Genomic DNA, 16,214 nt, shown 5'->3' with positions numbered 1-16,214 from the left:
AGCTGGCTGACACTGGGAAGACGGACATTTACCAGCCAAGAAAACCCTTGGCCTAGGCAGCAGATGGATTGAATAACAAGGACCGGGGTTTGAGGAGCGCAGCCGGTGATGCACTTCTGCCATTTGCGTCTACACATCTGCATGAGGAGTTGGTTTCAGCCATGACAGGCATTAAAACCAAGTATCAAAATAAACTGGATTTAGGACCAGCCCTTCAGGTGGCTGTATCACAAAGAACTAAAGGCCGATTTTAAAAACTAATGAAGCGTAGGCATCACAGAGTCCTCACTATAAAATATTGTTGTTATTATTAATGGTATTTTTTTAGCAAGAGAAAAAGGCGGGGTTCTATTAGTAATGAAGTAAAAGAAAAGAAATGTTTAGAAATATTGTTCACCTTTATTGCCTACTTGTTTAATTTCTACTGCCTGTGATTGTCTGAAAAGGTACATAATACATTAGTACATATAATACTATATATACACTATAATATATTATATACTATATATACTATCATATATTAGTATATCTGATTTATAAATAAATATACATATATTGGGGGTGTTTATGTACAAAAATTTTTTACTGATAGGAATGTGCCATCAAACAAACCCCTTCCATAGCAGGCAGCAGTGGCCAGATGGACATTTCCTTCCCCAACCCTCTCCAGCAAGACCCTCAGCCACAGTCCAGTTTCTGCACTGATTATCGTAGAGTCATAGAATCATTTAGGTTGGAAAAGACCCCTAACATCAGTGAGTCCAACTGTTAACCCAACACTGTCAAGTCCACCACTAAACCATGTTCCTAAGCACCATGTCTACATGTCTTTTAAATACCCCCAGGGACAGTGACTGCCCCCCCCCTCTCTGGGCAGCCTGTGCCAGGGCCTGACCCCTCTGGCAGGGAAGACATTTCCCCTCATCTCCAACCTAAACCTCCCCTGATTCACCCTGAGGCCGTTCCCTCTCACCTGTCACTGGTGACTTGGGAGCAGAGACCAACCCCCCCCTCACTCCAGCCCCTCTCAGGCAGCTGCAGAGAGCGAGAAGGGCTCCCCTCAGCCCCCTCTTCTCCAGGCTAAACCCCCCCAGCTCCCCCAGCCGCCCCCCAGCACACTTGTGCTCCAGACCCTGCCCCAGCCCCGCTGCCCTTCTCTGGACACGCTCCAGCCCCTCAAGGGCCTTCTTGTCCCGAGGGGCCCAAACCTGAGCCCAGCATTCGAGGTGGGGCCTCCCCAGGGCCCAGCACAGGGGCCCCATCCCTGCCCGGCTCCTGCTGGCCACACCAGGGCTGACACAAGCCCGGGGGCTGGTGGCCTCCTTGGCCACCTGGGCACTGCTGGCTCATGCCCAGCCGGCTGTCAGCCAGCACCCCCAGGGCCTTCTCCGCCGGGCACTTCCCAGCCCCTCTGCCCCAGGCCTGGGGCGCTGCCTGGGGTTGGTGTGACCCAAGGGCAGGACCCGGCACTGGGCCTTGTTAAACCCCACACAACTGACCTCGGCCCATGGATCCAGCCTGTGCAGGTCCCTCTGCAGAGCCCTCCTGCCCTCGAGCAGATCGACACTCCCGCCCAGCTTGGTGTCAGCTGCAAACTCACTGAGGGCGCCCTCGATGCCCTCGCCCAGGTCATTGATGAAGATATTAAACAGAACCAGCCCCGACACTGAGCCCAGGGGAGCCCTGCTCGGGACCAGCTCCAGCTGGGGTTAGCTCCGATCACCACAACTCTCTGGGCCCGGCCATCCAGCCAGATTTTTACCCAGCAAAGAGTACATCCGTCCAAACCATGATCTGCCAGGTTGCCAAAATCCCACCCAGCCCTTGGCAAGTTATCTTAAATTTATGGTTTTTTTGCAAGTGTTGCCATGCGGACTCTCTGCTGATAGGGTTGTACAGAGCTGAACCTCACTCCTGAGTAGGAGTACAAAGTATTTCTCACCCCCTTATTCCACCGTTGGGTTTTATGAGGTTTACAGCACATCTTTGCAATTTTTACTCTTATGGTGCTTGTGGATGAGACTGGTTGTGGCTCTGGCTTTACTGGTGGAGCCACTGGGGGAGGGAGGGGCGAAGGCATGCATTGCACTCGCAGCATCTCATCCCCTGGCAGCTCAGAACTGAACTGTCCTCTTCCAACCCAACCTGGGTTTGAGCAGCAGGATATGAGTGGCTGCTAATTTAGGGACAGAATAAATAACCTGGGGTTTCTCTGTCACTTGCAATGGACCTTGAAAGGCCAAGCAGGCATGCCTCTACCCAGGCACCAGCCCCTCAGCCCAGGGCTCTGCTGGCCACAGAGCTGAGGGACCTCACCAGCAGCTTCCCCCCCCGCTGAATATCATAATTAGAACTAAAAAATTAAAAGAAAAATGAACTGTGCATTGCTTTGAAATGGCTTTTGAATGGACTTGTGGCTCTTGCTCCCCAGCTCTGTCGCCCCAAGGAAGAGCCTTGTCCTTTCCCTTGCAATAACTGTGGGGGGGAAAAAAAAAAAAAAAGCGTCTTTGCCTGCCTTGGGGCACAGATTTGGGGAAAGAGCGCTGGTTTTGGTGCCCCACAGGCACTAACAGGGCAAAGCCAGTTCCCTCTCCTCCACAGCAGCCGCCCACCCAAAATCACATCCATTCTGCAGCCACTTTTAGCAGGATACTAACTGCTTATATGCTATTGTAATTAAAGCTTTACAGGATGGAGAAACCCCAGGATTTAGGACAGGGAAAGGGCCAAGCAGCAAGGGAGCCCAGTGCGTCAGGTTTGCCCATCCTCAGTGCTGCGCATCCCCTGCCCACCCTCACACCCCCAACTCAGCACAGAAACTTTTATTGGCAGCATCTTAAAAAAAAATACAGATATTAGACATTGATTTCCAAGAGGTTCTCGTCACGATCAGTAGTAGTAGCAGAAACAGCAGCAAAACTGAATTCAAGTCCAGGTACTGCAAAAGGCTCCCCCTGCCCTGCACATGGCCGGCTGTGAGCTGCTGCGCGAGTCCCCTCCCAGCCCCGAATGCCACCACCCAGGGCTCTCCCCGAAGGGACGACGGTGCCTTACAGCTCCCGCTGGCGCAGCAGCGCTGGCTGGTACTTGGTAACTTGGTGCTTCTTTTATTGTTCCTGTTTGAGCTCATTTTTGAAATGAGGTGACGCCACAGGCTGGAAAAGCCCTTTGTGCTGTTGTCTTCCAGCCTGGACGGGCAGCCCCTGCTCCCATCCTGCCAGCACTGCACACGCTGGGCAGGGAAAAATTTAGAGAAATTTTAAAAAAATAAATAAATAAAAAATGGGGTTTTCTCTGCAATTCAGTGTGGGGAGTGTCCCCAGCCCAGGGGCACTTGGCTGCTGAACTTGGAGGTGGCTCAGAGGTGGCAGCAGCACAGGGCGGGCTGTGGTGGCTGGGAGCTGGGCAGCGACCAGCCCCGTGCTACCCTGCAAAGTCACCCAAACACAGCCAAAAATCACCTGGAGGGACAATGCAAACAGTAGAACAACATTGCCAGCTGCTAAGCCAGGCAGGAGACAGCGGTGCAGCCCTCCCAGCCCCAAGAACACACGTGCGGGGCAGCTGCTGCTTTTTTGACACCCTGAGCTGAGCAAGCCGCTGTCCCTGGGCTCCCTGAGCTTTCTCTTTACCTGAACTCACCCCAGCTAAAGCGAGATTGCAGCCTCCCCCCAGAAGCAATTATGCATGCTGCTGTCCATACACAGCTGCAGAGGCTTTTAGAACTTTAAGTGGGCACCAAAAAGTTTAAAAAAAATAAAAATCAATGGATCTGGAGGTATTTTTCCCTAAGCAACTCTCATCTGCAGACAAGGCACCAAGGGAAAGCTTGGCTGCGGTGCAGCAGCACTGGGCTCAGCCCACTGCCACCCACATGCCAAGGTTTTGGGGGGTCAGAGGAGGAGAATCTGCTTCGAGGACGTGAAGGGCTTCGTGGATGCCTCCAGCGCTGCCTTGTAGTCCTGGAGCGGGACCTCGGTGCAGGCCGGCGCAGCGAGCTGCCCCCTCCGGATGAGCTGGCACAAGGCGTCCATCATGCTGCCCAGGCTCTCCTGGTCTGCAAGGGAAGGAGGGAGCTCTCACCGTTGCACATCCCACGCCTGCACCGTGCCAGAGCCACCGACTGTCCCTGGGCGAACACCCGCCTGAAGCCGTACAGGGTCCCGGGGTGCAGTGTGCTCCCAGCTCGGGCATGCGGGATGGGGCAAGAGCCCCTGGCATGGTGGCACGCTGCGGTCCCTGCCTGAGCCACACCGCCCAGCGCCTGCGTTTCAGCTGCCCTGAGGACTATCAGCACTCATGACACGAGTAAGAACAAAGAGGATGGCACCGGTGTGGTGGTTTGGCAGCCGGTCCTGTGCTGACCCGCCGCACCGGTGCCGCCCCTCAGCGTCCATCCAGCTCACCCTGCGCGTGGTCCTTCCTCCACTGCGTCATCCAGAAGCCGCGGAGCCGCACGTCCCGGAAGATGAATGCGCTCTGCAGAGAGAGGGAGCCGCGCACCCAGGTGAGACCTGTCCCCTCCCAGCGTGACAGCGGTGGAGGGTGGCAACAAGGCTCCTTGCTCCTTCATTAGCGCTCCCGTTTGGGAGTCAGGGCACATCGGGATGCACAGACGCAGCTCTGAGGCATGGAGTCAGGGCAGGTTTGATGCTCAGCATCTGTGGGGCCATTCCCCCCCTGCTGGGATTTCACAGCAGCCCAAATCCTCCATAAATAAAACCAAGAGACCTGCACCAGGATGCAAAGCAGCTCAGCCCATAATGGACCCCAACAGTTAAATAAAAAGAAGTTTGGCGGCTCTCAGTTTGCAGGCAGGGGAGAGCTGAGCTCCCGTGGTGCCAAGCGGGAGCTCAGGAGCCGGGGACATCTGCAGTAGAGCATAGGGGACATGCCTCAAGGGAATCAAAAGCATCTTCAGTACTCACCACAGGCACCATTACAGGCTGCTTTGCCATCCCCCCGTAGGTGACCATGGTCCCTTTGGGCCTGGAAGTGGAAGGGGGCATTCAGTTATGTGGTCCTCAACGTGCAGCTTTGACCTTGCAAGCTCTCTCTCTGCCATACCCAACCCCACCGCTGCACTGACGGGGCTGTTCTCGCACCAAGGGCTCCCCCAGTTACCCCTCAGACTCCACTTTCCAGAGCTCCCCCCTTGCTCCCATGCACCGTTAGCTGCATTTGCAGCTAAATACACCAGCTACACCTGGCCAGGACCTGGAGGATCTTCATAACTGTACCTCAGATGCCTCCAGCCACCGGCAGCGTTCAAGACACAGTGATGATGGGTTAACTTTAAGTCACTGCTATCTTCCAAAACCACTTCTCCACTCTCCAAAACTTCAGTGATGACCAACATCAGCTTAACATCATCTCTGGCCACCTCTTGCACTCCGGGAGCCCTGGAGCAGGACCCTCCGGTGCCGGCTGCTGTCCCTGAGCCCGTGCCCAAGCCACCACCCAGCCAAACTTACTGCAGATGCCGCAGCATCTCCGTAGTGCTTTTGCCTCCAACGCAGTTCAGGGCGAGCCGGGGCTTCGGGGTGTTCTGCAAGAGTTTATTAAGAAGGTTCCCAAATTTTAAGGCTCCTTTCAAGGATTGGTCTGTGGTTCTTGAGGGAGCAACTGCCTTAACCTCAACATTTACCTGGGGGCAGCTAAGAGTCATAGAGCTAAAATCTATGATCTGGCCCTTGCAGTAGCATCAGAAGCCCTCAACTTCTGGCACTAAATCCTCATCTAGAGAGAGTTTTGTCTTTCTCACCATCCCTGCACCCTTCCCCATAGCGCTGAGCCATAGGGACAGCCCTGGACAGTCTCTCCGGTGGGATCAGCATTGAGGTACCTTAAATATATCTTTCATCTCTGGTTTTCTCAGCATCTCCTCTGTGACAACGTGGTCTGCGCCCAGGGCCATCAGTCTCTCCACCAGCTGTGGGAGATCAGGTCTGGGGAAGGAAGAAGGAAAAAAAATAAGAGTTGATGAGCCAGAAAGCAGGGTGTCACCTTCTCCTTCCTCCTCAGATGTAGCTTGGGGACACAGGGTGGAGGCTGGAGGACACCTTGGAGGAGCAAACAGGAGAAAATCCTGGGTTGGATGGTCAGGATGCCCAAATCCAGCTCCCAAACTTGCCCTACCTCCTGCCAACCTCCAGCCCAGGTCAAGGCTGGAGGGGCTCCTGCCCCACAGGAGACCTTCTCCGCTCCCAGGGGACCCACCTGTCCCTCACCACGTTGATGGTCTTGATGCCAGAAGCTTTGGCGATCTGGATAACAGCCTGGCCTACGCCACTGTTGGCGGCGTTCTGGATGACGGAGTCACCTGGATATAAATAAATCCAGATTTTCACTGCAGAAGCCACTGGCAAATCCACCCCGATTTCCTTCTGCCCAGCAAAGCCATACCCGGCGCCAGGGTCTCGAAGTCGGCCAGCATGCGGTACGCCGTGCAGGGGTTGACGCTCAGGGTGGCTGCGCACAGCAGTGGGATGTCACTGGGCACCTTCAGCAGCCCCTCCTCGGGGAACACCCCCCGCGTCCGCCACGTCCCTGGGGTACCGGCAGCATCACAGGCAGAGCAGCGGGAGGGCGGGCAAGGAAAGGAGAACGTTATGAGACCTCAACTCACGCTGCAGCCTTAACGCAGTCGCTGCAGCATTGCCACGTCATGCACCACCTAAATCCTGGAGGGTGACTTATGAAACACTTTCCCGTATGCGTATGGCCAAAATATTGCAAGAGGCAGGGGATGGATCCCCCACTGCCCACGGAGATTTATCACCCAGCAGAGTCTAATTGTTTCCCAGAAGGATAACGGGACTGGGGCTCCCTGGGCACAGGGAGTGTGCTGAGATAATGGAAATACTCCCCATCCTACGGATGAGCCCATATATTCAAAGCCAATTCAGTTAGATTTACTCCCTCTATATTTATATCTGATTTAACCCCCTATCACCCATTTACTTTTCTTTCTTTAATGTTTAAAAGTATCACATTTGGATCTTAACTAGATAGCTTTCCTTCTCCCATTAAGCGAAAAAGCCTTTTAAGAAGAACTAGGCAAGGAACAAGCTGTTATGCTAAACCAGAAGCGACCATTTTTCTGGCCATTGGCATTTTGGAGGAGCACAAGAGACATTTGCTGGAAAATAAATTCCCATGCTTTCCCATCAGAGCACTATTAAGAAGAAAACTGTAATGAGATATAACCATGACCTTGCACAGGTTAAATGCTTTATCCTGGGTCTTTAAAGAAGCTCTAAGTAGATGTGACAAGAGGCGGTTGTTTCCAGAGAAGCAGAGATTGCTGCTGTGCTTCGTAACAGCACAGAAGCCCCATAAAGGGTCTATGCTATAAAAAAGTAGATTATTTCTAAATTCCAGTTCAGCATAAGCAATGGCTTCGCTACCGCTCCAGTTGCAGTGCTCTGGGTTTTTGTGTTGCATGTGTCCTGTGAGCAGGAGCCCCTTCCCCAGGGACCCCCCATCCTTCCCCAGAGCCCCCCTGCATCTGCAGAGGAGCAGCAGCATCACTCGCTGTGGCTGGGGATCAGGTATCGACCTTGCTTTAAAAAACAAAACAAAACAAAAACACATTAAAAATAAAAATGCATGGCAGAAAGAAATAAACTTAAACCAAGATATAAACAGGTAAGATCTGAAGATGCCTTTGTGCAGCTCCAGCTGTTATCCCGATGCTTCTAGTCTGAGACAATCCAGCCCATTACATTTATTAGGTTAATACAGGACTAAATGGGTTCCAACTGCTGCTTCCCTCACCCGGAACATTCTCTAATGGAGCTTCTTTTTTTTCTTTCATTTTAAGTCACATCCAATTAGAAGTAATTGCTGTAAGCAGGAGGGGCACGTGGCTCTACCCACACCCGCAAAGACAGAGCTTTGGAGAGCAGCAGTTTTGCTCCGGGACCCCCAAAATCCCCACACCAGCTCCCCAAGCATCAGTTTGTACATGAGCATGACCGCAGGTTTGCTCTCCGTGCAGGCTTGAGCAGCTCCCAGCAGGCTCAAGCATCCCAAAAGTCCCCTGAGGATGGGGGGTGCAGAGGAAGACCTCGCCAGCGAGGAAGGATCCAGCAGGCCGCGGCTCCCGGCACCGAGCATGCCAGGGTACACACTCACCAAGTCCGGCACCTGCCAGGATGACCCAGTCCCCGGGTTTCAGAGCCGCCACACGACGCCCGACCTCCAGCACCTCCCCGACACCTTCATTCCCTCCCACGGCCGGCAGCGGGGGGAGGATGGCGTAGGTCCCTGCCGGGAAGCCCAAGGTGAGTTGTGTCCCGTCATACCCCAGGCCTCCCCATCCCATGAGCCAGCTCCAAACCCTCCGAGATCCCGCCGGGAGCATCCCGCAAGAGTTAATATGCAAAAAGGAAGCAGCCAGAACGTTACCTTGGATCATATTGATGTCGGCGGGATTGATGGGGGCTGCCAACATCTTAACATGGACATCAGAGTCCCCCAGCTCGGCCACCTCGAGGTCCTTTAGTCTGAACAGGGGACACAAAGGACAAGTGCATTAATACAGGCTTGGCTGATGTCTGCTGCACCTTGGTTTAAGCTGGAAGGAGATGCCTGTATTGCCTACACAGCTCATTAGACTTAAAATAAACAGCACTGTATTCCCCATCTCATCTATGTTGCTGTAGCGTGGTCTCCTCCACTGAAGAAACCCAACACCCAACTTGGATGGCCCCATCAAGACTCCCCTGTCCCCAGGGAGCAGCAGGTAGCAACACCCGCATCCACCCCTAAACCTCACACCCTCAGCCGGGGTTAGGAACAAACCAAATTTACGCCTTGCACAGAAAAAAGCCCCTCCAAGAGGGATGACGTCCCAACCCCTTTGCCACGAGGCTGTTGCAACGCAGTGAAGATGCTCTTACACGGAGGGAAGAGCAAGGCTGGATCATGTAGCTCATCTCCCTCCCACAAATGCATCCTCCCGGTGTGCACGGCCCCAGGGGAACTGCGACATAAATCTTCTGGGATACCTTGGGTCTTGCAAGGAGAGAGAAAAGCTCCTCCAGAAAACCCAGCAGTGCCACGACACAGACCAAGGGGAAAGAGAAACTGGGGGGCTTGATGGCTGCCTGACCCATCTCCCAGCCAGGGCAGTGCCCATTTGCAAGATGAAGGCAATTTTAACTACATTTAAACGAGCTTGGGGTTCTGCAAAGGCTGCCAATTTTAAGAGCAGTTATTTGCTGCGATTACCCGCCACTAAGTACATGTCATTAGGCCAAATACACCGAATTTCTTTTTGTGGCCTGGCCCGCGCTGGCAAAGTGGTTCCCCCTTCCCTCCTCCAAGCCTCCCGGCTGATTCGGAGATGACTTCGAGGTTTGAATTAAATAGCACCGTGCACGTGTCAGAAGGCTTTCAGCACACGGAAACTTGCATCACTGGCTGCAGCTCCGGCTGTAGGTCCCGTGTACGCCCCAGTACTCTTTTGGGGGAGGGCATCAGGCTCCAGCTCTTGTCCTCAGCAGCAGCCACCCCAACAGAGCGCCCGCAGCCCGAACCCCTGCCGAGCATCCTTGCTATGCGGGTGCATCCCCAAGCACAGAAATCCTCTGGCTGCATCACGCAAATCCCCCTCTGTCACCTCTCCGTCTGTCCCATCCCTGCACCCCCATCTCAGGGACTGGTCTTCTGCAAGGATTTCCCTCTCCTAATTAGCAATTAGGATGATGAGACATGAGGGAGGGTCCCGGGAGGGTCCAAAAACCTCACTTGGAGAATCTGGCATCGGTCAGGTAGAAGATATGGCCTGGCAGCCACTGGATATGACTGAGAGTCCTGACTTCTATGGATTTTGCTCAGAACCATGGGGTTTTGGCAAGGTTATGAATTATGAAGTCAGGTGCATGTCCAGTGTCCAGGCAGGAGGCAGCAGCGGCTGCTGTGCAAACCATCCGCCAGCATTAGCGGGATGAAGTTAGCTCCTTGCAAACCCACATCAAATCAAACTGCAAAGCTTTGGCAGGAAAACACGGTCACTCCATCCTGTTTAAGGTTTTAAAAAATTAAAAATAAAATAAAAATCAGCAGTACAAGACACAGGGACCCATTTGGAGGCACTGCGGCTGCTGGGCACCCGCGCCTCCTGCTCCCTGGTCCCCAGCAATGCTGTCTTCACGCTGTACGCATTTTTCCACCTTGTTAGGCAGCAAATTAAATCATCTTGGGTTTTGCCACCCTCTGCATGTCGGATTGAAATCCCTTCCTTTTTCTTAAATGAGGTTAAAAATTGAGGTTACAGGTAATACCTCACAGCACCTCTGCAACGTGTCAGCCCTGTGCCAGCACCTTGGGCACGAACCCATTGCTCAGATTTCCATCACATTAAAAAAACAATCAGATTTATATTACACAGATTTTTTAGATGGAGGCTGCTAGAAGCCAACCACCCAACATAATCCCACGTCACCAAGCAAAGTAACGCTCACTAATCTTAACAAATTCAGCAAGTTGCGCAAAAAAGCCGCTGTTTCATCTGGCTGGGGGTGTCGCGGCTCGTCCTGCCCCGCTTTAGCGTTACAGGAATTTGGATATTTTCAGAAACCTGAAAAAAAAAAAAAAAAAAAAAAAGAAGTCACGAAGCACAAGACCAGCCTTGCGCAAGCAATGGGACAAACCTCAGGAGCCATCAGCGGTGATAAGCACCATTGCACAATTAAATGGTCACGAGGAAAAGCAATCATCCATCCCCCCAAAATCCTGGGGGTTCAGTGTCTGGATGCACCCGGATAATGTATCAGCACCTCCTGCATTTTTAGGGGTGACCTGAGCTGGTTCAAGCAGGGCAGCAAGTCCTTGAGGTCTTCTCCTTAGAAAAACAAAAAGGCGTAAAATCCACCAAAATGTGACTTCCCCCTTGCAAGGCTTTTTGGCCTTTTTAGAAGAAAACCCCTGGGCCAACGCCGAGCGCCAGCCGCTGTCCCCAAAACCCGCGTGCGACGCCGATGGGCACGACACCGGCGTGGTCCCGTAATTGGGGCCTCAAAGAGAAACCCCATCAACGTGACGCAACCAAGGATGAAGCCAAGGTGCAGCGATGCCGGGGGTCAGACCTCCCCATTGTACCCCAACCTAAGCAAGAATGGGCTTCCTGGGAAAAACCACATGGTTTTAAGGCAAACTGAAGGAGCAGCAGCAGGCAGGTGGGGTACAGGGAAGCAACCCCCCACCAGCAGCTGCCTGCTTGACCACAGCAGACTGTGGGATGTGGGAAATGGGGGCACTCCCAGGGTCCCCCTATGTGCTTGGGAGCCTCCAAGCACCCTTGGTGCTGCCCCAGGGTTCCTACAGGGAGCTGCACCCCATCCCCACCCTGCTGCCCCTAGGGCAGGCAATCCTCAACCACCCCTGCAATGCACCCCAAAAACAGCTTGCCAGCACCCCCAGACACACACACCTCATCTGCTCCCAGCCCTGCCCCTACACCCCCAGCTTTGCCCCCCATTCCTGCACCCCCTACTGCAATGCACCCCAGTAGAACCCCCCCACCTCATACCTGCACCCCTTGCAATGCACCCTGCCATTCCTGCACCCCCTACTGCAAAGCACCTTGGTAGAGCCCCCCCACCTGCTCTCCCCACCCTGTACCCCCACTCTCCCTGCAATGCACCCCCAGCATCACACCCCATTCCTGTACCCCCTACTGCAATGCACCCCAATAAACCCACACCACACCCCCCACCCTGGACCTGCATCCCACTCTCCCTGCATTGCACCCCCAGCTTTGCCCCCCCATTCTTGCACGCCCTACTGCAATGCACCCCGATAGAGCCCCCCCCGCAATGCGCCCCCCCGCACCCCCCCTTACTGCACGACAGCCGGGGGCTCCCCGTGCCGCTCGTAGCGCAGCCCCCGCGGGGGGCCCCGCGCCGTGGCCGAGCCCCAGCGCACCGGGGGGCTCCGCACCCCGCGCAGCACCCGCGCCGCCGCCCGCTGCATCCCGGCTCCGCTCGTCCCGCCTCAGCTAGTCCCGGCTCTGCTAGGCTCGGCGCTACTCGCTTAAGCCCGGCGCGGCCACCAGCAGCGTCACGAGGGCAGCCCCGCCCCCTCCGGGTCGGCCCCGCCCCTCGCCTCTCTTAAGGAGGCTCGGCCACAGCTGCGGTGAGCCGGCGGGGTCTCTGCGGGGCCTCTCCGCGATTGCTGGGGCGGGGGGTCCTGCTTCGGTGCTGTTTTATCCCAAAACGCTTGTGAAAATATTGCGTGTGCCGGTGTCAGAACAGCGGAGGCAGTGCCAGCTCCCTGTGCCGAGCCACGCCAGCCCGGAGGCCTCAGTGATGGGCACAGGGGCATCCTATCAAGCCCAGGCAACGGGGTCCTCGGATCTTGGTGCATGTGATGTCACATTCTGGGAAGAACAGTCCCTTTTCTCTGATTTATTAACCGGTGGCCTCCAGCCACCCCAGGAGGAACGTATGTGCTTGCTATGGGCAGGGAGAGCTGCACGGCAAACGTTAATCAGATGATTACTTAAAACAACAAACGCCTGACACAAGTGGTGAGAAACAAATTCCTAATAGTAATTTAATTCAATGTTTTGTATAATTATCTTGAAGGAAAGGTCTCATTTATTCTTCCAATTAAAACTGATTAGATCGGAGGGAAAAAAGGGAAGTGCAGATGCCCGCCTCACTGATCGGCCTGTCACAGCAGAATAAACAGTGGGTTTTAAAAAGAATTTCTTATTTCATGTAGAGATTGGACTTCTCTGGCTGGGTGGTGGGAGCAGCTCAATAAATCCCGGTTTGCTCATCACAGTCCGCTTCTGTGTGCAATTAGGAGATTCCTTCATCAGTGCCAGCCCAGGGCTTTGCTGGTCCCCTGGGGACCGGGGCGCCTGGGGATGCACCGTGTGTGTGAACCCCATGGCAGGGCTGGTGGTGCTGCCCCTGGGGTGGTTGGGGAGCCGCGATGGGAGCCTGCGGCCGGACCCTGCACCTCCTGGTGCTTTGCTGTTTGCGGGTCTGGGGGGGTCAGGCTTCCTTCCCTGCCTGACAGCGCCTGGGTTTCGATGGCCTTCAGCATCACCTGTAAATCTGGCCGCCTTCCCTTCCCGCTCCTCCCATCCCATCTCGAGCACCCGGTACTTCATTCCCATAAAATTGCTTAGCAATCCAACGATACCCAAGTGAGAAGTTTCTTGGCTCATGCCCGGCAGATCTCCTGCCGGCAGAATGTCCCTCGCCTGTGCCCTCCCCAAACTGTCCCCGTCCCGGTGACACTGCGCACAGACCCAGGCTGGCATCTGAAATTAGCCCATGTCCTGCAGGGTGAGGGTCCCTCCAGGCTCAGATGACCCATCCCGAAGGCTGTAGTAATCTGAAATGAAAGATCACGATCAACTTGCTTGATATTTCACATTGTTTTTTTAAAAAAAGGAAAACGACATTTTTTGGGGGCGTGAATTCATGTGAGTGGAAGGTTTGAGATGAAGGAAAAGTCTAGTTTTGGAAAAAAAAAATCCCCTTCAAAGGTGTCGATGAGGATTTTTCTGCCTCCCTGCTCTTCCGGGGTAGGATTTGCAACTGCTTTCGGCGGCAAGGGAGGGCTCGGCACGCCCCTGCTGAAGGCTCTGCAAAAGGATGAGGGGCGCAGAGAGAAAAAGGACTTTTCCCACTGACTACTTCTGTGATGAGACATTTCGGCGTCGCTTGCAGCTGGGGTGGGTGTAACAATTTTCAGAGACCAGTGGAATTTGTAAGTTGATCGTTGCTGACAAACGCACCCGCAAACACCCCGGCGCTCGCCAAGCTGAGAGCACCCGCGTGCTGCAGAGCACTGATGCCACTCGTGACGCTGGTTGCTCTCTCCCGGCAAGATGGGTAGACTGGAGAAGCTGGATGGAGGGACAGGGTGGGACCGGGCGATGTTCACCCACCGTGGGAGCAGGTCAGCCAGATCCTGACGCATGGCATCGCATCTCCCTGCCTCCCCGGGCCACCTCTGGCACGGCCCGGCCATTAATTCCATACACACATTTCTACTGCGTTAAATACAATATGGCATCAAAACCCGGAGAGATAGGAGTGCTGGAGCAAGCAAAGTCAGGATCGACCTCGAGCCCTCGGGTTGCTGGAGCTGGTTCCCAGCCCCCTACGTGGATGCTGCCAGGATAAAACCCCACGCCGGAGCTGGGGACCTGCCCCCCGACGTCAGGGCGATCGCAGCCCTCGGATGCAGAGAGGAATTAGACGAACCCATGGATTTCAAAACACATTTTCTTGCTCTAATTGGCAGAACCCCCTATTATTCAGCATGAATCCTCGGGACAGGCTGGATTTGCTCTCTGCTCTTGCAGGTCCAGGAATGCCCCATCCATGCAGTGAGTTTGAAAGGGCTCAGAGCAACCATGTGCCACCGGTGACGGCACCGCGAGGAGCCATCGAGTGACAGCAGAGCCACGGAGGGCAAACCAGGCTTTCCCCATCTCGTCAGTCTGGTGTGATCCTGAGCACATCCGTGTCGCAGCAGCATTTTTACCACTGGGGAGGAGCAGTCCTCAGGAGGCTGAGAGGGGTGTGCGGTCGTCTCCAGCATGGCTGGTGGCTTTAAATCAGCGTTTTAATCTAATCACAGCAGTAAAATAATAGGATTTTAATAGCCTCGAAAACGGCAGCTTTCCGAGGGTGCCAAGAGCATTTAAGATTTTTTATGGCGGGGCGGCTGCAGGAGCAGCTTCGGGCACGGCAGAGGATGCTCGCGATGCAGGCGAGCCTGCGCGCTGGGAGAGGCGGGTGCCCACGCTCCGCACCACGTGGCAAAGGGTTAATAACTAATTACACCGGCAAAATGAGATGCCTTTCCATACCCTTAGAAATGTATGCATTCGCAAATCAGGGCTGGCAGACAATTTATGATTATTTTGTTAAAGTTTCTCCTGTAACAAGCACAATTTCCTGGTGATTAATGACTACTTCATCTCCTGAAATTGCAATTTTTTTTTAGGAGAGATGCATGAAGATCGTCTTTGCAGTTGAGGGTTTACGAGTGGGTGGGGAGAGGAGGAAGAGGAGACGGTTCCTGAGCACCTGGCACCGTGGTGGGTGCTCGGGACGGGGGAAGGAGCGATGCTCTCCACTCTCCTCTGCCTTAAACCCCTGTTATTGTTAATGAGCTATGATTTATCACAGCCATTGATTACTTTGACTAATTCATACTTGCTCAAGGCTGGAAAGCAGAAGTTCATCCGATGAGGAAGGTTTATTCTTGCAGATGCGGGGAGCCTGGGGGGGATGCGGGGATGGGTGGGACCGAGCGCCTGCAAGAGCTGGGTGACACCAGGGTGACACCAGGGTGACATTTGCTGTGATTTTATCCCCAAAACCTCAAGACCTGTTGAGGACAGAGAATTTGTCCCCTGGTTTACACGAACGAGTTGAGCCCAGAGGGTTCAGCCCGACCCCGGGAGCCTCGTGTGCGCTGTGCTGCCTCCAGCTGTCCTAGCACTTAATCAAGTTAATGTGGAATTATTAATTAACTGCTTACAAGATCAACACGCTTTTTAATTAAGGAGAATAATAATCTATTGCCTTTTCCCTTTTCAGGGGAGAAATTGAAGGTGTGTCTGCTTCGCTTAGGAATAATTAAGAAAGGTGAGGCTGGAGAGCTTGCCTTAAAGTGGGGTCCTTGAGGGGGGTGCTTGGTGTTGCACCTCGGCAGCCTTCCCGCAGAAGCCAGATGTGGTCCAAGCACTGCTGGGTCTCCGGGAGAGCCGACACCCTTGCAGGTGTTTCGGGTCAGGATGCTGGCCTGGGATCCCGGGGCTGGGACGCAGCAAGAGGATGAGGCTTTGAAAACTCACAGCCCAGACCCCCAGCCGTGCCCTGGGCTGCATCCCCAGCAGCGCGGGCAGCAGGGCGAGGGAGGGGGTCCTGCCCCCCTGCCCCGCTCCGTGAGACCCCCCTGCAGCGCCGCCTCCAGCTCGGGGCTCCTCAGCACGGGACAGACACGGGGCTGTTGGAGCGGGGCCAGAGGGGGCACAGAAATGCTCCGAGGGCTGGAGCCCCTCTGCTGCGAGGCCGGGCTGGGAGAGCTGGGGTTGTGCAGCTGGGGAAGGGGAGGCTGCGGGGAGACCTTATTGCGGCCTTCCTGTGCTTAAAGGGGGGCTGTAGGAAGGCAACCCCTTTATCAAGGCCTGTTGTGACATGCCAAGGGGGGGTGGTTTTAAACTAAAG

General features: G+C 54.5%; 1 protein-coding gene across 1 annotated transcript; it reads right to left on the bottom strand.

Annotated features, from left to right (window-relative positions):
- Positions 1-2,807: 2,807 nt before the first annotated feature.
- MECR (mitochondrial trans-2-enoyl-CoA reductase) lies at positions 2,808-12,071 on the bottom strand. Its single transcript, XM_075114636.1, has 10 exons — positions 11,852-12,071; positions 8,413-8,510; positions 8,140-8,271; positions 6,406-6,549; positions 6,220-6,322; positions 5,846-5,948; positions 5,475-5,548; positions 4,929-4,989; positions 4,407-4,479; positions 2,808-4,057 (listed from the first exon to the last, which is right to left on the bottom strand). The coding sequence occupies exons 1-10, from the start codon at positions 11,980-11,982 to the stop codon at positions 3,894-3,896; spliced, it is 1,083 nt and encodes a 360-aa protein (XP_074970737.1). The 5' UTR covers positions 11,983-12,071; the 3' UTR covers positions 2,808-3,893.
- Positions 12,072-16,214: the final 4,143 nt, after the last annotated feature.

This window comes from Phalacrocorax aristotelis, chromosome 20 (genome assembly GCF_949628215.1).
Source record: "Phalacrocorax aristotelis chromosome 20, bGulAri2.1, whole genome shotgun sequence".
Lineage (NCBI taxonomy): Eukaryota > Metazoa > Chordata > Aves > Suliformes > Phalacrocoracidae > Phalacrocorax > Phalacrocorax aristotelis.
The sequence above is the reverse complement of the archived record's forward strand: the minus strand, read 5'-3'. Positions and strand labels throughout refer to the sequence as shown.

What these genes read in the sequence shown, in the direction of transcription:
- MECR (XM_075114636.1), bottom strand. Translation starts at nt 11,982, where the DNA reads ATGCAGCGGGCGGCGGCGCGGGTGCTGCGCGGGGTGCGGAGCCCCCCG. An exon ending in CTTCGAGACCCTGGCGCCGG is followed by an intron (nt 6,323 to 6,405) that starts GTATGGCTTTGC and finishes ATTTATATCCAG; the next exon opens with GTGACTCCGTCATCCAGAAC. An exon ending in AGCCTGTAATGGTGCCTGTG is followed by an intron (nt 4,480 to 4,928) that starts GTGAGTACTGAA and finishes CTCTCTCTGCAG; the next exon opens with AGCGCATTCATCTTCCGGGA.